Here is a 24,247-nt window from a genome sequence, read left to right on the forward strand (position 1 = left end):
CAGGTCCCTCTCTTCCCATGTAACTCCGGGAGAGGGTGAGGGGTGAGGGCACATATTAGGACCAAACAAGGAATTTGGACCAGAGGTCCTGCAGGGTATGGTGAATGTCAAAGCTTCTTCCTTCCCTCCTGTCTGAGAGCGCACCAGCCTTAGCAGGATGCCTAGAGGACAGTCTGCCGTTGTCGTGATTATTTCTTATTGTCGAAGCTGACTGATGAACACAGGGGGATTCGTCATACTATTCTTCCTACTTTGAGTGTTTTAAAATGTCATTAATGAAAAAAAATTTTTAATCATGATATATAGAATCCCTTTCTCTCAGTGATGATGGTCTCCGGCAGGTTATAGGTTATTCTCAAGAGTCTTTAGAAGTTAGTAAATTTTTCATTTCTGTAAGCTTGCTCCTGGTTTCTAGACTATTTTGACTTAAGAGCATACTCATTGCTATAGCTGTGATAGATAATTCATCTCACCTTAAATAAAATGCATGTTAGCAAGTTGGGTTTTTTTGTAAAATACTGTGTAAGGCTAATGTTATAACTGCCTCTCAGAATTCATTGTGAACTTGGATTTCTTGAATTGTTTTTTTTGTGTTTTCCAAAGGTTACAAAAGTGGATGAAACCAGAGGGATCGCACATGTTTATTTATTTACTCCTAAGAACTTCCCTGATCCTCATCGCAGTATTAACCGCCAGATTACAAATGCAGACTTGTGGAAGCATCAGAAGGATGTGTTTTTGAGTGCCGTATCTGTTGGAGCTAGCTCTCCCAACAGCAAAAGTGGTAACACCCCCATTTTGGGCAACACTGGAGAGAATTTCAGAAAGAGCCTCACAGATGTCTTCAGAAAGTCTGTGGTGGACCACACCAGATCTTTCTCCATGGAGGAATTGCCACCTCCTATCCACTTGTCAAAGCCAGGGGAACATATGGATGTGTACGTGCCTGTGGCCTGTCACCCGGGCTACTTTGTCATACAGCCATGGCAAGAGATACATAAGTTGGAAGTTCTGATGGAAGAGATGATTCTGTATTACAGTGTGTCTGAGGAGCGCCACATAGCGGTGGAAAAAGACCAAGTGTATGCTGCAAAAGTGGAAAATAAGTAGGTCCTTGTATAAAGCATTTTATTCTACTCCTAAGAAAAATGTGTAGATACCCAGAGTCCTTAGTCCCTGTGGGGGGGACACTGAACTGCACGAATGGGAATTTTGAATGTGAATTGAGACTAATGAATGTGCACTTTTCTAATATTTAAAATGATGTCATTTATCTAAAAATCTAGTGACTGTATTCCTGTTAAAACCTAATTATATCTAAAGTGAAGGTTTAGATGTGTTTTGTATTTTTCTATTAGAAAAAAATTATTTTATTCAGAAAATAATGTTTAATGACCTTTTAATTTTAAAAATAAAATGTTTATTGTAGAAAATTTATAAAATACAAAAAGTATAAGAAATTAAAATCAGCCCACCAACATAACCCTTGTTAAACTACTTATATATTTCTTCTAGTTTTTTCTATACATATTTATACAATTGATATATTACTATTATATATAATTTTGTGCCTACTTTTTTCACTTAACATAATCCTGTGAACAGTTTTCCATGTGATGAAATTTCTTTTTTTTTTTTGTCTTTTTTTTTGTGAGGAAGATCAGCCCTGAGCTAACATCCATGCTAATCCTCCTCTTTTTGCTGAGGAAGACCGGCTCTGAGCTAACATCTATTGCCAATCCTCCTCCTTTTTTTTCCCCAAAGCCCCAGTAGATAGCTGTATGTCATAGTTGCACATCCTTCTAGTTGCTGTATGTGGGATGCAGCCTCAGCACGGCAGAAGCAGCGGTGTGTCAGTGCGCGCCCAGGATCTGAACCTGGGCTGCCAGTAGCGGAGTGCGTGCACTTAACCCCTAAGCCAGGGGCCAACCCTAAAATTTCTTCAGAAACATTTTTAATGGCTGAATAGTCCATCATATAGAGAGATCATAGTTTACTTATCATTCTCCCTTGTCATGTAGGTTTTTTGCTCCTAGATTTTTCACTATTATAAATACTATTGAGCATAAATCTTTGTTTGCATCTCTGATTATTTATTTATGGGATAGATTCCTAGAGGAGAAATAACTTGTTTAAAGATTAAAAGATTCTTGATATACGTTGTCAGTTGCTTCCTAGAGAGCTGCTGCCACCTTTTATAAGGTGCAGGAGTGCATATATTGCACTGCTCTTTGGCCTTTGGACAGTGAGCACCATGATTCCCTACACTTGTTTAGCACTTCGGTCTGTTTTCTCATGTTTTCACATTTGGATCCACACCCTCCTTTCCTGAAGCCCCCAGTATGTGCTGGTTCCAACCCCGTGAAGCCGAAGCACTACGCGCTCCCCTCTGCCCTCGTTCCACAGAAGCCCCGGAGAATGGCGCAGCTGCCCCGGCCTGTCTCCTTTTCCAGCTTTCTTAGGGGAGATGAACAAGTTGATCTGATGATGCTGAACACGAAAGAACTGTCTCCCTTCCCCCTGCCCAAGTGTGCGCGCGCATGCGCACGCGCGCACACAGACACAGACACACACAAAACTCAGTTTAAAGGGTCAAACTGCTTATTTTTTCTATAAAATGCTTTCATTCTTTCTTAAGATAGCAAGCATAGGCATTTATAAAATTTTGTTACTTTCATGGGAGAAAAAAAACCCAATTTTCAACTCTTAAAAGTGAAAAGTAGCTCTCATTCTGGAAAGGATTCAACCTAAAAGTCGCAAGCTTTTCATCTTCAAACAAACATTTTTACAGTCATGTTGTTTACAACTGTAAGCATAAATGGGTTTAATTCAGCATGGGAACGTTATTTGTGTAAATTTGCCTCATCAGAACTCTTTGCAGGATAATTTAATTACAGTTAAAACCAAACTAATATTAACTATTGTCTGAGGGGCAGATTAATGATGATTAGTGGTGGGGAGGTCCTACTTGGAGGCAGGGGTTGTGTGGGGGCGAAGAACCCATAAACTGGAGACCTGTAGTGTGGGACTTCAGACTCCACCCCCACGATGGGTCAAACAGTTTTGCCCCAGGACTCTTGGGCTTTAACCAGTTTATTTGTCCCCAGATAATCAAGGGATGTCTTATGTATAAGAACAGATTATCTGATTTTTTTTAAACTTTATGAACTGAATCAGTGTAAAGTGTTTAGAGCTTCTATCTTGCTTACAACCCAGGACTATTTCCTAAACCAAATGTTTTCATCTCCTTTTGCACTTACACAAATTAGCAACCTGCACCAAACTGGCATTTCCACATATGAAAATTTCTCTTCAGTTTGATCTGAAGTTCTTATTTACATAGCTTATCTTCATTTTAATAATTACAATAATGATGATGGCGATCATTTGCCAAGTGCCTGTTATATGCCAAAGTAATGTGCTAGGCACTTTACAGTCATGCCCCGCATAATGAGGTGTTGGTCAATGAGGGACCACATATTCAACAGTGGTCCCGTAAGATTGGTACCATAGAGCCTAGGTGTGCAGTCGGCTATACTGTCTAGGTTTGTGTAAGCGCACTCTGTGATGTTCACACAACAATGAAATCACCTAATGGCGCATTTCTCAGAATGTATCCCCATCATTAAGCGACGCATGACTGTGTATGTATTATTTCTGCAAGTAAGTTAAAATTAAATCTGACACATGAGATAGCTGAGGCTCAGAGAGAAGAAAGAAAGAGCACAGGGTGACGCAACTGAAAAGCGGCCCAAGTGGGACTCCAGCTCGCGTCTGTTCGGCCCACGGAGCTCACGTGCTTATGCTACCTTTCTGTGTCCCCGTCGTCTCTGTCACTCATGGATTATGGCCTGCTGCACTTTGGGCTTATCTGAAGGCTTCTGGAGTTCGCCCAGGAGCCCCACTCACAGACAGTGTTGAAGTTGGCCTTTTTGAAGATTTCTTACTGTAGTTCGCCCTATGGCAGCTGTGTGGGTTTTCTGCGCCCATTCTCTGTTGGCGTGTCTTGGCTGGAGAATGAGCCAGGCGGGCTACCCCAGCCTCAGCCCAGCAGTGCGTCGCAGTGGAGGGCCTGCTGTTCCACTGGGCTCGTGGCTCATAGGCCTGCTTGGAGTGGGGCTGGGTCTGCCGTCTGTGGCAGAGCCCGACTCACCCCACTCAGGAGCAGAAACACTTTCCTGTTAGGTATTATGACCAATCTTCCTTTCCTTAGTGTAATAAGACTCTTTAGTCATGTACTCAAGACCATAGGACTTGAAAATGGTCCTTCATACCTGAACTTGGAAGTCTAGGTTTTCCTCATTTTAATGATGATGATGTAGGCTCAGAAGGGGGAGTATATTCATGTGAATTTCTTTCTCACACCTTGAACTAGACATCTGAAACCATGCTATTCTTCTTCCCCATATTTTCCTACCCTTTCCAGGTTCTTTATTTTAGGTGGTGGATTGGATTTTGTGTTTTGTTTTATTTTGTTTTTTAATCTCCTTATTTGGCATAATTAAAATTATCAACTTTGCATTCAAAACTTTTTGTCATCTTTTCCTAACCTACCTTCCTAGTCTGACTTTCTCTTCCATTCCTCCACACATTCCACCTTCTAGCTACATAGAAGTGTTTGTTCTGCTCCAAACCACCATGCCCTGTCGAGTCTTCTCTGCTTTTCTTCTCATGCGTGTCTTCCGTCTGGCCTGGTCCTTCTTGCCTCCCTCTTTCCATCTTCCTCATGTATACCTCGTCCCAAACATGTAGCCATCTGCTGTCTCCCCATCAGAGTGAAGGGATCCACTAGCCTTGTCCTGATCATCCTCTATGGCATTGGTTTTATTCTGCTTAGTGATGGTTGGTAGATTGTGTGTCATTCTCCTTTACTGGCTCCATAAGGCCCGTAAAAGGGTGTTGACTGAACAAATTCCATCAAATGAGCCGGTGGCAAAGCAGAGGATCATAACACTTGGAAAAAGAAGAAGCAATCTCTTTAAGAAACTACTATGACAGTATAGTTTTATATTTTGATGAACATCATTCATATTAATTTTTCTTTTTATCATAAAATGTTACCATGAAAGCAGGTGTTAACTTTGCGTGTTTTTTCTTCCTTTCTAATCCAATGCACATCTAGGTGGCACAGGGTGCTTTTAAAAGGAATCCTGACCAATGGATTGGTATCCGTGTATGAGCTGGACTATGGCAAGCACGAGTTAGTCAACATAAGAAAAGTGCAGCCTCTAGTGGACATGTTCCGGAAGCTGCCATTCCAGGCAGTCACAGCTCAGCTAGCAGGTAACTTGCGTGGAATCTGAACTCATGCCACAACATAGTTTATATTGTCATTTTGTCCTGGGTACTTAGGGAGTACTGAGTCATTGGCCTATTGAGTTCACTTTTCTGTTTTGTTTTGTTTTTTGGCACAAACTTCCCAAGCCTAATGAAAATAATTTTAATGATCTCTCATAGTCACGCCCTCGCACTATACCTGCTGTTTCTATTTTTCTGTATTCCTTTCTCTCTCTGGTTTCAGGTATGAGTATATTTCTAAAGCTGTAATCTTAGTACAGGTACAATATTGCATTTTGCTTTCTTCATTAAGCATTTTTTTTTTTAGTTAGTTTTTGGGTGGGTGGTTGATGGTTTTGATAGTGATTTTTAATAGCTGCAAAATATGCTGTTCAGTCATTTTCCCTATTGAACTTTTAGGTTGTTTACACTTTTATTGTGGTATTAAGGAAAAAACCTGCAGCTGTGTATACTAGCCAAAACAAACAAACAAACAATGAAACAACCTAAATAACCAACAAGAGAACATTGCACAATTAATATTTCATAATTTGTTGCGTAAATTATAATACATCTACATAATAGATTTTCATGACTGTAAAACATTCCTAGGTCATAGACTATAACCATTTTCTATATATACCCAATGGAATACTACTCAGCCATAAAAAAGGATTAAATTTTGCCATTTGTGACAACATGGATGGACGTTGAGAGTATTATGCTAAGCAAAATAAGTCAGAGGGAGAAAGTAAAGTACCATATGATCTCACTCATAAAAAGAAGGTAAACAACAGCAAACAAACACATAGAGACAGAGATTGGATTGGTGGTTACCAGAGGGGAAGTGGGAAGAAGGAGGGCAAAAGGGGTGATTAGGCACGTGTGTATGGTGATCAATTGTAATTAGTCTTTGAGTGGTGAACATGGTGTAATCTACACAGAAATTGAAATATAATGATATTCACCTGAAATTTGTGTAATATTATAAACCACTGTTACCACAATTAAAAAAAAAAAAGAATGTGACCATTTTCATGGCCAAGTTTCCAGTTGCATTGCAACTAATAGCATGCAAGTGTGTTGTCACCGCGTTCACACCAGCCTGTTGACAGTCATTACAATTAGAGGAGCTAAGTTAATAGATGTGCAGTGGTACTTCTTCATAGCCTGGTCTATTGAGATTTCTGTTTTGTCTTTTGTGAAAGCAGTGCAAACGTTGGTGACTCCTCTGTGTGCACTCTACTAGCAGGGAGCATGAGCAGTTAGATGAAGCTCCACCCAGAGGCCTGTCAGCATCAGCAGAGGGTGTGGAGGCCAAAGGGGCTGAGGGTGCAGGCAGCTCCAGTCACCCACGCTCTTTGCGTGCCTCCACGCTGGGATATGGGGAGTTGTGACCACGTGGTGCGACCCTGATTGCTCACCCTCGCTCACTCCGTACAGTTAGCACAGTGGCAGAGTGATTGATCTCAGAAATGAAGGAAACTGTGTATGTAGATTCTCCTTTTAATTATTGACCAGCTTTTATTGGAGAAAGATTTATTGCCTTTTTTTGAAGCATTTGCCAGTTTCTTTGTGTCTCCTACTAGAATTCAAAGGAAACTCCCTTAATACTTGGATATGAACCAAAAATGGCATTTTGCACATGGCATGGCTGCCATTGATCTACTTTGAACTCAAACCTCTAAATGGTTTCTTCAGATTTAATGGTTACCTTTTTTCTTTTTAATATTCTGGTTTTGCTAACAACACATTTTGTTAAACATGACCATCAAACACCCCAGAGAAGGAGTCTCTGTGAGGAATGGGTGTCTGGCACCAGCATCATGGCTGACAGTCACTGGTGCTTACTGTGTGTGAGGGATCGACCACCCCACACGAGGAGGTTTAGGCTGTCGCTGTCATACAGATCAGGAAACAGCGGCTTAGAGACTATTCTAGGCCTCTCTTGTGGGAAATTCTTAATAATGGAAGAACTTAGCCCACTCACTATATAGATAATAGGTCTTTTAAATTATATGTGAAACTCTCAGACCTTCATCACTATGGGGCATAATTTAGTGTATCTGATCTAGTGTATGTGGACTTAATTTATGTTAGTTTAGTAGTATTTCTTGAAGAATACATATTTTCGTCTCAATTTTGTTTTAAAATCTAAATTCTTTAACTTGAGCTCTTAAGTTGAAAAGTCATGGGGATTTAGAAATGCATGGGACTTAAAATAAACGATAATTAAACCGAGGCCTGAGAGATCAACTGATTTGCCCAAGATCACACCACTTGATAGAGGAAGAGCAGGGAATAGTAACTGAGTCTCCAGACTTTCAGTACAGTGCTTTACCATGATGTTGTATATAATTTTGAAAAATTAGTATACTGGAAGTATATCAATTCTTTTTTTTTTTTTTTTTTTTTACTATACCTGGTTCGTCAGGAAAAAAAATCTGTAAAAGAAGTGTTATTGATATAGTGATATTTTATTCCCCCTAGTTATCTCCATTATCAGTTTAAATCTGCATATACTTTATGTAGGGGAATGGGCAGTAGTTATTATAACTTCATTTTATAACACAGCATTAAATCTCAAATGAAACTTGTGTCTATAGGTAAAGGCTTACAGAAGTATCCCTGTTCAGAATAGAAAAAACTATAAGCTGGACTGCTTTAAGATTATTCAGCAACTGTTTTTCAGTTAGGCAAGTCTAATCTGCTATGTTTAAGCTACTTTGGAATTGACTAAATAGTTTTCCATTATAATGGATCAAAGAAAAGCTCATTTGACCCCTCACTACTCCTTGTCTTTCTCATAGGAGTGAAGTGCAACCAGTGGTCTGAGGAGGCTTCGATGGTGTTTCGAAATCATGTGGAGAAGAAACCTCTGGTGGCATTGGTGCAGACAGTTATAGAAAATGCTAACCCTTGGGACCGGAAAGTGGTGGTCTATTTAGTGGACACATCGCTGCCAGACACAGATATCTGGATTCATGATTTTATGTCAGAATATCTGGTAGAGCTTTCAAAAGTTAATTAATCACTGCTTCTGAGACCTTGACAACTAATTCAGATTTTTTAGCAATAACAAAATGTAGTAGGCTTTAAAAAAAATCTTATCTCTGCTACATGGCTCTGACTGCTGTGAGGGATTGAAAAGAATATGCTTATGTTTGATGAAAGATATTTAACAAGTTTTATTTTAACAGAGTTGACTTTTCAAAGAAAATTGCACTTGAATTATTACTATAATATTAGAATTAAAATGTTTATCAATATAAAAACTGACTACCTTATAATTTCTAGGCTTTATGATCTTAAGATGAAGAGTTTCCCTCTCTATTCATGTTGTCTTCCTTCCAGTGCTGGGTTCTTCTCCAGTTAGAGCGAGAATTTCATGACTTAACTCTACTCTGGTGTAGTGGTGTATCCCAGAGCAAGTGGTCCCCAAACCATGTGAAGACTATCCTGAGTCTTGAACACATGAGCATTGCTAATAGTGCTGCTAGAGGAGCAGCCCAGGCAAACCAGCATGCCCCTCACCCCAAATCTTGAGTGGCTTCTCATCGCCCAGAGAGTCCAGACCAAAGACCCAGCCTTCCCCCGTCTCCTTATCCAACTTCAATGTCCACCACTCCCCGCACCAGCTACACTGGACACTTACCTGGTCCCTGAGCCCCAGGCATGTTCACCCAGGACAACTGATATTCTAAAGCAAGCCTTGCTCCCCTCCAAACTATGCTTGTTCTATTCCCTCAGCCTGCAAATCATTCTCCCCCATCCACTTTTGTTTGTCAGCCTCCTCGCTGACCTCCTGGACTGGCCATGAAGCCTTCCTGGTGTCTGTCCTACTCCACTGTACTTTAAGTATGCCTCTCTTGGTGCCCAGATCTCACTGAGCTTTCTAGTATATAACTGGTTGCCTCTGCACCAACCACCCCAACTAGATTGTGAGCTCCTTGAGGGAGGAAGAGGTCTTAGTCATCTCTCTAGCCAGTGAGGTACTGGTGGATGTTTGACAACTGGTTCTGGTGGGTGTGGTGGGGGAGTGAACCTTGATTTGTAGCGTCTGACGATTCCCAATTTGTAAATACTCCCACTATTGTTGAGTTCCAACAATGTGACATCTCTGTGGAGTTGGGAAGAGAGGCACCCAAGCGGCTCTTGTGAGCCTGTACAATGGACTCCAACGCCACCCTCTGTATCCTCCCCAATACACAGAATGATTTCTTGCACGTGTCAGGCACCCATATGTGCTTGCTAATTGATGGGCAGGCTGGAGCGACAGCGGGATGGGTTGGAGGCATTAGCAGGGATCCAAAGATGAGGCGGGGAGGCCCTGGACGAAGAGTGGAGCAATGGGAATGAGGAAAAACATTAAAGGCTTTTTGAAGTTTTTAATTAGAATTATTAGAGCTGACATCTTAGATACAGAAGATAGGGAAAAGGAGGTGTCGAGGAGTGAAGCCAAGTCTTAAGGTCTGAGAGGGCCTTAGGATGATGACCCTTACTCAGGTTTTGACTGGGAAGCTTAAAATTTTGAACATACTGAGTTTAAACTAATAGACCTCTGTGTGAAGATACGCATAAACTATTGGAAATATGGAGTGGATTTCAGGGGAGAAGACTAGGCTAGAGATAAAAATTCTTAAAGTCATTATTTTTATTTGAGAAAATATAGGAAAAGTGAGAACAGAAAGAAGGTAAAGACAAGATGTTTTAATTTTTTCATGTAAAAACGCTGAAATTATCTTTCTAGCTTTTTAAAATTTGTATTTAATATTTATAATTAAAGTGATCCAAAATTCAGGAATGCTTATGCCAGTGACTTAATCATTTATGATAAAAATATCCTGACACATAAATGTTTAAGTGAAATAAAGTAGTGTAAATGTTTTTTATAATGGTTTCTCTCCCTAACAAAAAACAACAAAAATCCTCAAATTATCTATAGATAAGGAAGAGGTGGTCTCTATTTCATTGAATAAAGCAATTAATTATGTTGTTTGTGTAACTGAAAAATTAATCTGGTGCTAGGACAGTTTGGCAGACAGACAAATGAAACTTCACCCCGACCTCATGCCATTTTCAGAAGTCAAGTCCAGGTGGATTGAAAGCCTAAACATGAAAGGTTGCTGTAGGAGGACAACATAGGACAATAGTACCTCTATAATCTGGAGTAGGAAAGATGTCTTAAACAGGACACACAAAGTGCTAACAATAAAGAAAAAGAGGGATATACTAGAGGACATTAAAATGAAGAACACCTGCCCATGAAAAGACATGATGAAGGCGAAAGGCACAGCACAGAGGGGAGGAATATCTATATCGTGGGAAAATATGCTGTATATAGTCAATAAACAAAAGATTCTCCAGAAGCAAAATAGGCAATACATTTCAACAACCACTTCACAAAAGAGAAAAAGCAACTGGCCAATAAACTCGAAAAAATGCTCAACCCATTAGGACACAGGGACATGCAAATTCAAACCTCAGTGAGACACCGGGACTCAGGCACCAGAATGGCAAAAATGTTTCTGTTTTTGTTAATTCCTAGCGTTGTTGAAGATGTCTGCACTTCTGTAGGAGGGTGCTGGTAAAGAAGCTTCACAGCAGCACTATTTGTAACAGCTAAAACCTGGAAACAACCCAAATGTCCATTAATAGTAAAATGGACTTTTGCAAAACTGGTATATTCATGCAATGGAAACCTCTGCACCAATGAGAGTAAACCAACTACAGTCACATGGAACAGCATGGATTAGTCTCACAACATGGAGTTGAACAAGTGAAAACAAACTGGAGGAGAGAGGAGAGCAAGGAGGTGATTACCATCAGAGTCCAAGTGATCACGTTTAGGAGGGAGTTGTGACTCAGAGGGCAAGGCTGGCTCCTGAGCTGTCCGCAATGTTGTTTCTTGACTGAGTGGTGGTTGCAACAGGTGTTCTCATGATAAGAATTATTGACCCTGCACACTTATATTGTATGCACTTTTCTTAAATGTCTGATTCCACAACAAAAGCGTTTAAAATAAAAAACCTAGAATATTAAATCATTGCTTTATTTTAAAATATATGGCACATACCCCTTGAAAAGAGCATTCTCTTACAGCTGGGAGGGTTTTGTAATGTAGGAATATATTTTCATGGAAAACAAGATTTAAAAAAAAAAAACAACCAAAATCAAGGGTTTCCCATTAGTAATCTATCCACCAGGATTAAAAAGAGTTGATATTATTAGGGTCTACCCCACCAGAAACTTTCCCACAATAATCCAAAGAGACTTTACCTTCTGTCCATACAAAGTGCTTTTTATGAGCCATTTTTAAAATTAAAACACTTAAGTTTCTGTTTGGGTTTAAGTGGTTTGTTCTGGCAAACATATTAGCCGTTTAAGACAGTGGGACGTTTTCGTTGTGGTTAAGTTGTTGTTTTGGACACTCCATTCTCTGAGTGCGAGTGCGTTCGGCTCTGTTGGAGCTGCGTGTTCACAGATTGGTCGTTGTTAAAGCTCCGGCTCCTAGCGCACTAGCTGGGCTGCTGCCAAGAGGGGACGGGCCGTCGCTTCAGTCGCAGGAGGGAAAGGTGCAGCAGCCGGTCGGCTGGCTTTGCTCCATCCAAGGTCCTACCGATTCTTACATCCTAGACCCCGCGGGTATGAAAATCCGCCCACCTTTTTCCAGATAACTCTACCGTCGCTTAAACTCCTCCTGGTACAAGTGGAGACACCGAGACAGACTGGGGGCAACCCGCACCCACTTGGCCGCGGAGCCAGGCTTCGGGGCGGCCTGGCCCCTGCCCCGCGCTCCCCCAGCGGGTGTCGCTCCCCGGCCGGGGACGGTGTGCTGCGCCCCGGCGCCCCCGAGTGGAGGGAGAGGTAAGGAGGGCGAGGGCGGCGGCGGGGCGGGGCGCGGTGACAGCGCGGAGCCGGACCCGCCCCTGGCTCCCACCCCCGGAGCCCACAGCGCCCGCCCGCCGCCCGCCCGGGAGCTCCTCCAGCCCCGCGCTCCGCTCGCCCGTCCACCGGCCGCCCGCGCCCGCGCCAGCCCCGCGGCTCTACGGCCCGGTAAGCCCCCCACCAGGCCAAGGGTCCCCCTCGCGCTCGCGGGGATCCCTGCCCCCGCGCCGGGGCCCCAGCCATATCTGGGCAAAATATTCAGCTGTCGCCGCCGCCGCCAAGAGGGACTGAGCGTGGCTCCCTCTATAAATAGCCGCCGCCTCGGGTTGCCTCCAGCGCTGGGGAGTCCGGGTGTCGGGGTCCGAGCCCGGCGTTCCGGTCCGTGCCGCCCCGCGCGCCTGGCCCTGGCCGGGGCGCCCTCCTCTCTGGACCCCGGCGCTGCGTCTGTAAACGGGAGAAGGACCCGTGGGCTCTCGAGGAGCATCGCAGAGGGCCGGGGTCCTGGCGGAGAGGGCGCCCCCGCCGCCCGCTGGACTCCAGCGCGGCGGGGCTCCGCGCCACCGCCGCTCTGCTGGTGCAGGTGCCGGCCCGAGCCCGGCACGGAGGCGCGGCCTCCCTCCCCCTGCGGAGAGTTCGGGGTGGGAGTGGGGGCGGACGCGCTCGGGTGGACGTGGAACCCGGGTTCGGGCTGCGCCTGTTGTGGCAGGAAAAGTTTCCCAAACTGCGTGAGATGGCGAGGTGTAAAGCACCACGATACGTGCGTTTCGCGCCGAGGTGGAGCGAGCAAGAGCCCGGAGGCAGGAGCCCTCTCGCTCGCAAACTCACACGGTGGCCTTGGCAAGCCCCCCCCCCCCCCCCCGCTTCTCTGGGCCTCGGTTTCCCCGTTTGTAGGGGTGGGGTTTGGTTCTGGCAATGGAGCTAGGAGCCGGTCGTGAGAGCAGCGGGGCGCGCTCTTGACCGCTGGCGCTCACCCCACCTGTTCCCGGCTCCGGGCCTGGGACTCTTGGGGCACAGCCGCGCACGTCCTGAGGGGTGGTGGAAACCGGAGACTTGGGCGATCGCTCTGATCGGGTCGTATATTGGGACCTACTAGGCCCCTCGGAATAGCCTGGGTCGTACACCCCCAGGAAGGGCGTCCCCGGGTCATTATGGGCGTCTCTCTGAGTGGCAGCCATCACCTTCGCAAAGCAGCGTGTGACTCAAACAGCTTTAGACCCGATGAACTGGGCCGGGCCAGAGGCTCCAGCCCAGCCGCTCCCTGGCCTCAGTTTCCCCGTCTGTATAGTGCCTATGATGCGGCCTCAGAGCCTTCCTGCCGTTCCTGACCCTGCACTTGGCCTCGACCTTCGCCCTCTCAGACTCTTGGAGATGACCCGGCCCACGCGTTTCCGTGTCCGAATTACAGAACCAGACTCTAACCCAGGTTCTGGCCCCTCAGCGGGAGCACCCTGAAACTCCCCGTCTTTCTCCGGGTGGTGACAGCCATTTTGTTCTCCGTGAAGGGCCGCAGAGCCCCCTGCTCAAGGTCACAGCCGGTGGACTCCCCAGGAGGTCTGCGGTCTCCAGCCTTTCTCAGCTCTCTCCTGACACTTCCTGCTGGTCAGACAGGTCTCGGGGGCCTGTGAGCACCCCACCAATGCACCTCCTCTCTGATCTGCAGCTGTCCAGGACTTCCCCTTGCCTGGACAATAGCGCCCTCATCCTGAAGCTTCCTTTCTGCTCTACTTTACTTTCTATTAGTCTATACTCTCTAAAGCCGTCTCAAAGCCTCACAGATAGAATTAAGAGGAAACGGAGACAAATAGCAAGGTTCTCATTAATTTGAGCCACACAACAAGCAGGCAGAGAGTGAAAACAAGGAACCCTGTCGCTTCGTGTATTAGTTCTCTTGACTGAGCCAGTCTTGCAAACTCACATTGTAGATGGTCTTAGCCCTTGAGTTCCCCCCAGCCTAAGTGGAGAGCCAGTGTCCTCTTAAAATAGCCTCCACCCCACCTTATCAGAGCCTCACACCTTCTCCCTCCTCCAGGGTAGGGCTGCTTCCTGCAGCTCAGCGAAAACACAGAAACAGGGAGGACGCAGCAGAGCTCTGAGTAACAGGAGGTGGACTGGCCTGGAGGTTGGGACACCTGCCTCCAGCCCCAGCTCTGTCACCCACTTAGAGTGACCTTGAGCTGTGAGGGGGTGCACAAGGTCGTCTCCAGTGGACCTGGAATCCAGAGGGCTCCGAGTTTCCCTTGGAAGACTTTCTGGCATGAGAAAAGTGAAGGGACGAACTCCAGGGGAACGCACCCTGTGAAGGGGAGAGACAGAGTGGAAGAAAAGTGGCCTCCCAAGAGCCAAGGGAGAAGAGAGGTCGGCAGTGCCGTTTGCTGCGGAGAGACAGAGGGGATGAGGGCTAGGGAGGGGCCTCCAGGATTGGCAGAGGGTCATGGGTGACTTTAACCAGAGCATTGCAGAGGGTTCAAACATGGGATCTGCCCCTGCCTTACTGGGGCCAGTGACCCAGCCTGTCTGACGGAGCCTCAGTTTCCCCCTCTGTACAATGAGGATAATAATAGCCCCATTTCATAGGGGATGCTATGGGGATTGAGTGAGATGATGCAGGGAAAGCCCTCAGCCCAGTGCTTGGTACCTGCAATGGTGTCATTAGGTTTAGTGAGGGAAGAGGCAGAAGCTAATGGGAGCCGAAGCCGTGGAGACGAGCCTACAACTCTTCCACAAGCTCGGATGAGGAAGGAAGGGCGAGGGCAGGTAGCAGGAGCTAGAGGCAGGGCACAGAGAGGAGGCAGGTGTTTCTGGGATGAGGAGTGTGAGAAGAGAGGGAGGAGGCTCCGGGAGAGGGGAAGAGGGTGAGAGGAGACTCCAAGGGGTGCGCACAGCCCTCCTTGATGACCTGCTGACTGCCCTGGGCTCGAGAATCACATTCCCCTAGAATCCAACTGAGCAAAGAAAGGGTAAAATGAAGCCGGTCCTGGCTCAGACCCGAGTGTCCCCTTGGCAGTCTTCAGTATCCACGAAGGAGGGTGATGAAGGGCCATGAAGGGTAGTTTGCCTCTGCCCAGGGGCCTCGTGACCTTGGCTTGCTTATTTCTGAAATGACATCATCTATTGATGACTCTTGCTGAGCCCAGTCGTAATGGCCTTTTCCAGTCAATGTTTTGATTTTTCGGTCTTACTAATGGACCAGCCAGTCTGCCAACATTTCTAAACAGGCCAGTTCTCTTCTCGCTTAAAGCCAGAACACCACATAGATCGATTATTTGGCTGCTAGGAGCCATTATCAGTTTAAAGCCACAGGCCTGTTTCCATGGAAAAACATGAATCAGATAGCATAATTCCAGGCCATTTCCTCTCTTTTGTTTTGTAAAATCCTTCTTCGGTTAATCCTGATAGGATCTGACTCTCTTTGCTCTTAATGATAAGGAAGAATGAGCTCATTGGAGTCAACCTAGGACACGTGTGGGAGGTTTTCTTCATGTTAGGAGGTGCTGGGTCCTTGTCTGATCTGAAAAACTAAACACACTCAAGCATTTCTTTTGTTGCTCCTTTTTTAAAATCCTTTTGTTTTTCTCTCTGAGAAAAACAGACGTGTGAAGGGCTGGACATTACTGTGCATGAGGAGGAAAGTGGGTGGGAGAGGGAGGCCAGCCCAGCCCACCTGTCTTTGTCTCAGTTCCTCTCAGTCCCTGGCCTGAGTCACCACTCGCCTGGGACTTCTAGGGCTGTGACCCCAGGGCCGTTCCTGGAGATGGTTCTGGTGAGTGATGAGGTTTGCTCTCCATGCCCAGGGGAACGGAGGGAAGGAGAAATGCCTTGGCCTCACTCGGCCTCCTTCATGGACTCATCTCTTCTGCCCGTCACAACACTATTTTCACCACACACCCTCCTACAATCCCATTCACTCCCATGGCTCCAACCACCCCCTATAAACTCACAACTCCCAAATTCATGTGTCCAGCCTGGACCGCTCTCCTCAGCTCTAGGCATCCATGACTCCTGCCAATTGGACAAAGCCGACAGGGCATCCCAAAGGCACTTCACACCCAACAGGCCCAGCCTCAGGCTCATCACCCAGTCCTCCGTCCTGTCCCACATCTTGGTTAACAGTAATACCATCCACCCAGGTACCGAACCAGAAACCTCCCTTCCCTTCACCACCTGTTCATTTGGTCAAGAGTCCTGTCAATTCTACCTTCGTTCATAACTCTTCTATTCATTTCTATTTCACAATCACTACCCGAGTCGAGGACTTCGCCATTTCTCCCCTGAGCTGTTGTCAGAGCCTCTTAAAAGTCTTTCTGCCTCGAGTGTTTTATGCTTCCATGCTGCTGTTAAAAGATCTTGGTGAAATGCAGCTATGACCGTGTTACTCATCTCCCTTCGGGATTCCCTATTTCCTCCCAGATTCCTTAGCATGGAACACCAAGACCATCTAAGATCTGGCCCAAGCTCCTTCTCCAAAACCATCTTTTGCACTCCCCCAAATTCTCTTTGCCTTCTGTCGTGGTGCCTTCTTACCTCCCTGCCTTTGCCCTTGCTGTTCCTTCTGCCTGCAATGCTGTTCTCTCCCTTCTCAACATGGCGAATTTGTAACCATCCTTTAAAGCAAAGCTCCTCACTGCCTTACCTGAGCTCCCACAGCCGGCTGCATGGACCTCAGAGAACCAGCCATGGTGTGTTCTAAGTGTAATCCTGTCCTTATCTCTGGCTAGACTGAGAGCTCCTTGAGGACAGAGTTTATGACTCATTTATTTCTGCTTCCCCAGTGTCTAGCTCAGAGTGCAGCACTCGGCATAATGCAAGTATTTATGTTTTAATAAATGACTGACCACTGAATGAATGAATGAATGAATGAGTAAAAGAGTAAGCAATGATAACCATGGCAGTCACACAACATCGACCAGCGTCTGTACCATGTTTCCCCACCCCACCTGACCACCAGCTCCGTGAGGGCAGAGACCACACCTGTTCTGCTCCCCACCGACTCTGCAGCCCTGTCAGCCCCATCACAATCTCAGTTGAAACTCACAGTAATCCTGGAGGGAGGAAGGGCAGGTGTTATTACCCGCTTCGTGTAGAGTGAATAGTGAACGCCAGGAGGAATTTTTCCAGGTCATCCAGCTGGGGTGTGCCTTCCAGAAGAACCAAGGTGCTCTCCAGAGTTTGGTGGACCTGAGAGGTGGAGGTCCTTGTGTTCTATACAAGCGCTTCTCTAACATTTGAATCACTCAGGATCTTGTTAAAAATGCAGATTCTGGCTGAGTAGGCCTGGGAGGGGCCTGAGGCTCTGAATTTGTAATAAACTTCTTGTTTCTATAAGCCCTAATAAGATTAACAATTCCTGATAAGCTCTAATAAACACCTAATAATGCGATGCTTTCCTGCATACACAGACCACCACACTTTGAGCACCAAGATGAGTACTGGTTATCTCAGGGTTCCGTTGGCCATTGCTTAAAAGAAGTGTTTTCATTAAAATGTACAAATGAATTCATTTAAGCCCTGACTCAAAATCAAAGGCTCTTGGGCCAGCCCCATGGCGTAGTGGTTAAGTTCGTGCGCTCCACATCCGTGGCCCAGGTTTGAGGGTTCAGATCCCAAGCGCAAACCTATGCCACTCATTAAGCCATGCTGTGGCAGCATCCCATATACAAAATAGAGGAAGATTGGCACAGATGTTAGCTCAGGGTGAATCTTCCTCAGCAAAAAAAATCAAAGGCTCTTTTGGTCTTTTTTTTTAGTGAGGTGTGTGCAGGGGCTCAGAGAACACGATGGAGCACATGGTGGGGGCGGGGCGTGTGGGGAAGGTGCCGGAAGAGGACGCATAGGTGGCAGGGACGAGCAGTGGGACACGTGATTGAGGGTAGGGGCATGCAGTGGGGCACGTGGCCAGAGCGCACTGGACAACAGGACAAGGCCCCAGAAACGGCTTGCTGCTGGAAGGAGCTGGCCTCGCAGCAATGGGTTATTTCCATCTTCCTCTGCCTTCCCACCTTCTCCTTTATGTTCTGGAGAAATTTAAGCGCAGACGGGGCTTTCAAGTCAAACTGCCCAGTTCCTGGCCAGCCTAGAACCTCCCCTGAGCGCCAGAGCTCCAGGCTCCTGTGTCCAATTGTCTTTCTCAGTGCACACTGCTTACAAGGTCAGGATCTGAGCACAGGATGAGTGCCTGGCCCGTGCTGGGGTGGGAACCCAGATGCCTGCCCCAAAACCACGCAGAGGACAAGGGAGAAATGAGCCCTGAAGATGGACTTCCTCCATGCAACACAGGAAGATTTAAAAGGTCAGACTGGATGGCAGCATTGCATGCATTTGTTTATGGTTTTTATACTGCGTTCCACTTACACCATTACAGGGGTTTGAGATGGCTTAAAATAAACTTGCACAGGCAACTAACTAAGAACAGAAATAAAAAGGGACAGAGCAGAACACTTCAAGATTAGGATCACGAAAGTCTTTGGGAATCTGGCGGGAGCTATGGACCCTTGCTCCAGAAAAATGAACATATCCATACACACAGCAGCTTGCATATCATTTCAGTGGGTGCGTGGATCCCCCTGAAGGCCCTTCAGAAGCCCAGGTTAAGAATGCCCAACCCAGAATAAGGAGAGAAGACTATGCCAGCCTCCTAGCTGAAGATGGCAACTGTATTTGGACACTCAAGTCAGCTCTGGGATGAATCGTGACAGCCAAGGGGAAAGGGAGACAAGATGAATTGAAGAACACTTCATGTCCGATAAAAAAGAACACTAGTCTTTCAGGAGAGAAAAATGTTTTCTTAGCTGTAATTCTCAGCGTGTATTGTCATGATGGGGCGCTAGGTGGAAGGCATTTAGCATGGTGGTTAAGAATGTGGACTTTGGAGGCCGCCTCCCTGGGCTCAGATCTAAGGTCTGGCAGTTACTGGCCATGTGAAGTCAGGTAACGTTTAACTGTGCCTCAGTTGTCACATCTATAAAATGGGGCTGTTGGGGACTAAATCAGTTATTATATGTAAAATGCTTAGACAGGGCCTGGGATGTTAGCATTACATAAGTGCGAGCTATTATGGGAAGGCAGCCTGGAGTAGTGATAAGGAGTACAGTCAGATTGGCTGCCTGGATTCACATCCCGGCCCTACTACTTAATAGCTTTGTGACCTTGGTCACTGTACTGGGTTAAATACTGTCTCCCCAGGAGTCGTGTCCACCCGGAATCTCAGCACGTGAATGTATTGAGAAATAGGGTCTTCGCAGATGTGATTAGTTAAGATGAGGTCATACTGGGTTGAGGTGGGCCCTGAATCCGGTGACTGGTGTCCTGATGAGAAGAAGAGAGGACATCCACAGGGAAGAAGCCTCGTGACGGTGGAGTCAGAGGTTAGAGTGACGCAGATGCAAGCCGAGGAGCGCCAAGGGTTGTCAGCATCACTGGAAGCGAGGAGAGAGGCGTGGAACATTTTCCCTCAGAGCCTCCAAAAGGAACCAACCCTGCCGACATCTCGATTTCCGATTTCTGGCCTTTTGAACTGCAATAGAATAAGTTTATGTTGTTTTAAGCCATCCGGTTTGTGGTAATTTGTTATGGCAGCCCTAGGAAAGAATACAGTCAGATTACTGCACTTCAGATTTTTCATCTGTAAAATGGGAATAAAAAGCTACCTACTTCACAGTTATTAATGTTGCATGAAATAATCCATGTAAAGAGCTTAGCACTGTGCCTGCTATGCAGTACGTACAGAATAATGCTTGCATTATTATATATTATATTATATTATATTATATTATATTATATTATTATATATTATAATAAGGTATAGTGACATAATGGGCAATAATAGCCTCAAGGATGGTGTTAATAGCATTCTCTTGTATGTCTACACTATAATTTATTTACCCAGTGCCCTTTTGATGAACTTTTTTGTGGTTTCCAGTTTTTTGCTAATATAGATAATAACCAGATAATTTGCACATATATCTTTGTACAATTCAGTGAGTAAACCGGTAGGATAAATTCCTAGAAGTGGAATTGCTGAGTCAAAGGGTGTGTGCGTTTGGATAGATACAGCTTAACTTGCCCTGAGAGAGGGTACGCCAATGTATACTTCTATTCTGTGTGAGAATGTGGGTCTCCTCCACAGCTGTGACCCTGGGAGTTCTCAGACTCTTTCATCTTTATTAATGTGATAGATGAGAACTGATGTCTCATTTCTCAATTTACTTTTCTATAGTTATGAGTGAGTTTCCTTGTCTGTTCATAAAAATACAAATGGCTAATAAGCATGCTTTATAATAAATTTCCTGTTCCATTCCTATTCCTACACTTTCACTGGGCTGTTCTATTTTTTTTTTTTTTTTTTTGTAGAAACTCTTTGTCTATTAAACAAATGAGCCCTCTGTTCGATGTGCAGCAAATATTTCTCCCCCCCAATTTTCCATTTGCCTTCTGGCATTGTTTGTGCTAATTTTCATATTGGTTTTTCAGAAAATACAAAAACAGGCTTCATAAAGCTGTACCTTATGTTAACACCTGCTGTGAGGTGAGGTGACAAAGTTCACGTTTGTAAAATGGAGAATGAGAACAGGAGTGAGCTCCACAAGCTTTTCTACAAGCCAGCTTTTATGCTACCAACACTTTTGACTTATGGCTGTCAAAGCCAATACAGATCTTCTTCTAGTGGCGGTGGAGTTACGTCCTGATAAACCCATTGTAGGTTGAAAATATCATAAGTTGAAAATGTATTTAATACATTTAAGCTACCAAATATCCTAGCTTTGCCTAGCCTACCTTAAATGGGTTCAGGACACTTACATTAGCCTAGAGTTGGGCAAAATCATCTAACACGAAGCCTATTATGTAATAAAGTGTTGACTAGCTTATGTAACTTATTGAATACTGAACTGAAAGTGACAAACAGAATGGTTGTCTGGGTGCAGAATGGTTGTCAGTGTAGCAGTTGTTCACCCTCAGGATTGCGTGGTGACGGGGAGCTGTCGCTGCCCAGCATCACTGGAGAGTATCGTACCACACATCGCTAGCCCAGGAAAAGTTCAAAATTCAAAACTGGAAGTACAGTTTCTACTGAATGCACGTGACTTTTGCACCATCATAAAGTTGAAAAGTCGTAAGTTGAACCATTGTAAGTTGGGGACCGTCTGTAATAATACTAGGCATTGATTGATTGATTCATTCATTCATTCATTTATTCAACAAACCTGTCTTTGCACCTGATTAGTGAAGGGCTTTGTGTTGGACCCTGGGAGATAGAGGTGCTTGCCCTCAAGCAGCTTTCAGTCTTGGGGGTGGAGGGTGCAATAAGATGATGCATCTGATGGCAGAACTCTGATGGCCTCTCTCATTCGTATTAAGATTTGGCATGCTAGAACCCTTTTCAGCCCTTTTCAGGTGTGGAGAAAGATGGCATGGAAGAGGCGGAGGCTGGTGAGAGCTTCTGGCGGCCTGAACTAGGGAAGTTGCAGAGATGTGGGGAGAAGGAGCCACCGAGCAGGGTTTGCAGGCCAGCTGGGGCAGGGAGATGGTTTCAGAGTCTTTTCCTGGAACCCTGTTGCTTACGGCGATTTGTGTGGTGACTCAGACACCAGGATGACCTTAAGAGATGCAAAATGAAAACAGGCACTGGTGCCTGCAGGCACACGCAAACGGGCCTTTCTAATTTAAGCCATTTGACACCTTTGACCTGTGGACCTTAGAGGCTCAGTGTGTCCTGGGATGGAGCGCGTAGCAACTGCAGAAGAGCAATGGAGTCAAACACTGTGTTTAGTTTCCCTGCTTCTTTCAGAAGGTGCTTTCCCCCATGACTAAGAGAATGAGGTCAGCCAGGGAAAAATAAATGCAAACAGGCCAGAAAACAAGTCTTTTAAAGACAGCTGGTCTCTGAGTCCCCATCCTCTCTACTCAGTGGCCCCAAACATGTCTTTCATAATAGAATCAGGCCTTAAAGGGCCTTAAATCTCATCCTGTCAACTCCCAACAACCACCATCAGTTGAGATGTCAACTGTCTCCGGGAGACCTAATCTAGGACTCTATCTTCTTTGCTCACGTGACTGCAGTCATGGGTGCTCACCACCTCGTGAATCAGCCTAGTGCATCCGTGGGCATTTTTTTATTGGAAAGTTCCTTGTGCTGATTGGAAATCCACATCCTGATAATCTTGGGAAATCTATGTCTTCTGCCCACGGGGGAGCCACAGACCACTGCTATTCCTTCTTCCCCAGGTCAGCCCGTTAGAGGTTTGCAGTGTGTGATGACTGTTCTTTGTATGACACCATGCTCCCCTAATCTGGACTCAGCACCACTCAAGAGAAAAGGCCCAATTCACAGAAGGTGTCACCCACATGGCCAATAGGCATATGAACTGTGCTCAGCATCATTAGGCATCAGGGAAATGCACAATGAGATACCATTACCCATGTGCCATAATGGCTAAAATGAAAAGTACTGATGCTACCAAGAGTTGGCAAGGATGTGGAGCAACTGGAACTTCCATACGTTGCTGGTGGGGATGTAAAAAGCACAATTACTTTGGAAAACTGTTGACTGTATCTACTGAAACTAAATATATGCCTGCTCTATGATCCAGCAGTTCTACTCCAGGGCACATACCCAGGAGAAATGAGTGATTATTTCTACCAAACGACATCCTCAGCACTATTTAGAATTACCAAATACTTGAAATAACTTAAACGTCCATTAACAGTAGAGTAAATAAATAAATTACAGTATAATTCATATAATGGAATATTACAAATTAATGAAAAAGAGCAAACTGCTGTTAACACACAATGTGGGTGAATCTCACAGGTGTGATGTTGAGTGAAAGAAGCTGGACACAAGAACACACCCACTGTGTGTTTCCATTTGTATGATGTTCAAAAACAGTCAAAGCTAATCTATGGTTTGAAAAGTCGGAACAGCAGTGACCTTTGAGGGAGATGGCCTGGGAGGGGGGACAGGAAGGCCGTGTGGTGGGCTGGAGGTGTCCTATGTCTTCATCTGAGTGGTGTTGACAGAGGTGTGTACGTACGGGAAGAGTACGTGGGCTGTACTCCTTAGACTTGTGTGCTTGACTGTGTGTAAGCTATGCCTTATTGAAAAAGAGAAAAATTACCTCCCCAATGCAAGCGTGGGGGCCCAGAGCTGAGCTCCAGCACAAAGCCGGGTAGGACCCGCATCGCCCTTGCTCTGGCCCCTGCGCTTGTATCAGTGCAGCTGAGACGGCACCGTGACTTTTGGGGCCAATGCCTCACGCCATTGACTTCCGCTGGGTGCACAGCCACTTGAGGACCCCCGTCTTTCTTCTGGCTGTTCAGGCGTGCCCACCCACCCAGTGTTTGTGGGCTCGGCTTGTTGGGCTGCGGCATCGTGGGACTGAGGGGAGGGGAGGACACCAGCAATCTGAGCGGCGTCACCCTTTATCTCATTCCTCTTCACGGCTGCCCGTGAGAGGTACGTGTTGGGCCTCGCTTTACAGACGAACCCGTGCACTGGAGAGGCGCTAAGAGATGCGCCCGAGCTGCCCCGCCCGTCAGAGCCGGGGCAAGGGTTTTGCCCAGGTCTGCATCCAAGTCCAAGCTTTCACCTCCCACCAGGCTGGCCTGAGACAAGGCCTCATCTGTAAAGTGGGGCTAACAGCCCTGCTTGTTCCCCCAGTGGTGGAGGAAGAGACCGTGTGTGTGACACCACCCCAGGGATCTCTGTGTGAGTCTTATTTTCCCAACTTAATTATAAGCTTCCTGAGGGTTGGGGACTGTCTTGCTAAATTCTGTTTCTTCCACAAAGGCCTACCATGCCCTGCACATAGTGGGTGCTCAATAAATACTCACCCAATGAATTAGATTGTGGAAACTGAGATCCAGAGAGGTATAGCAGCTTGCTCAAGGTCACACAGCAAGTCCTCAACCAAAGTCAGGATTTGTAACCAGGTCCCCTGACTCCCATCCCAGTGCTCCTTCTGCCATTACACAACGGCCCCAGCTTCCTATAGAACCCAAGGGCCAGAGATTCCAATGGGTTGGAAGATACTGGGGAGCAAAAGGACCATCCCAGTGAGACAGGGCTGAGTCTGGCCCTGGGCCTTCA

The 24,247-nt window shown here is 45.9% G+C and overlaps 2 protein-coding genes across 6 annotated transcripts in view; both read left to right on the forward strand.

Moving 5' to 3' along the window:
* Positions 1–10,137, forward strand: part of TDRD7 (tudor domain containing 7) — an 88,930-nt gene extending 78,793 nt beyond the window's left edge. Inside the window, exons 15-17 of one of the 2 annotated variants that reach the window (XM_058523585.1) lie at positions 604–1,106; positions 5,123–5,283; positions 8,088–10,135. In XM_058523585.1, the coding sequence (XP_058379568.1) occupies positions 604–1,106; positions 5,123–5,283; positions 8,088–8,308 (885 nt within the window). In that variant the 3' untranslated portion in view covers positions 8,309–10,135. Of the gene's footprint in view, positions 1–603; positions 1,107–5,122; positions 5,284–8,087 lie in introns of both variants that reach the window. The other variant, XM_058523586.1, reaches the window with a different exon arrangement.
* Positions 10,138–12,279: 2,142 nt separating this feature from the next.
* The window catches only part of TMOD1 (tropomodulin 1), an 84,194-nt gene continuing 72,226 nt past the window's right edge, over positions 12,280–24,247 (forward strand). For 2 of the 4 annotated variants that reach the window (XM_058523593.1, XM_058523596.1), the window contains exon 1: positions 12,281–12,333. The gene's annotated coding sequence lies outside the window, so the exon portion shown is untranslated. Of the gene's footprint in view, positions 12,334–24,247 lie in introns of all 4 variants that reach the window. The other 2 variants (XM_058523595.1, XM_058523594.1) reach the window with 2 other exon arrangements.

This window comes from Diceros bicornis, chromosome 28, assembly GCF_020826845.1.
Source record: "Diceros bicornis minor isolate mBicDic1 chromosome 28, mDicBic1.mat.cur, whole genome shotgun sequence".
Lineage (NCBI taxonomy): Eukaryota > Metazoa > Chordata > Mammalia > Perissodactyla > Rhinocerotidae > Diceros > Diceros bicornis.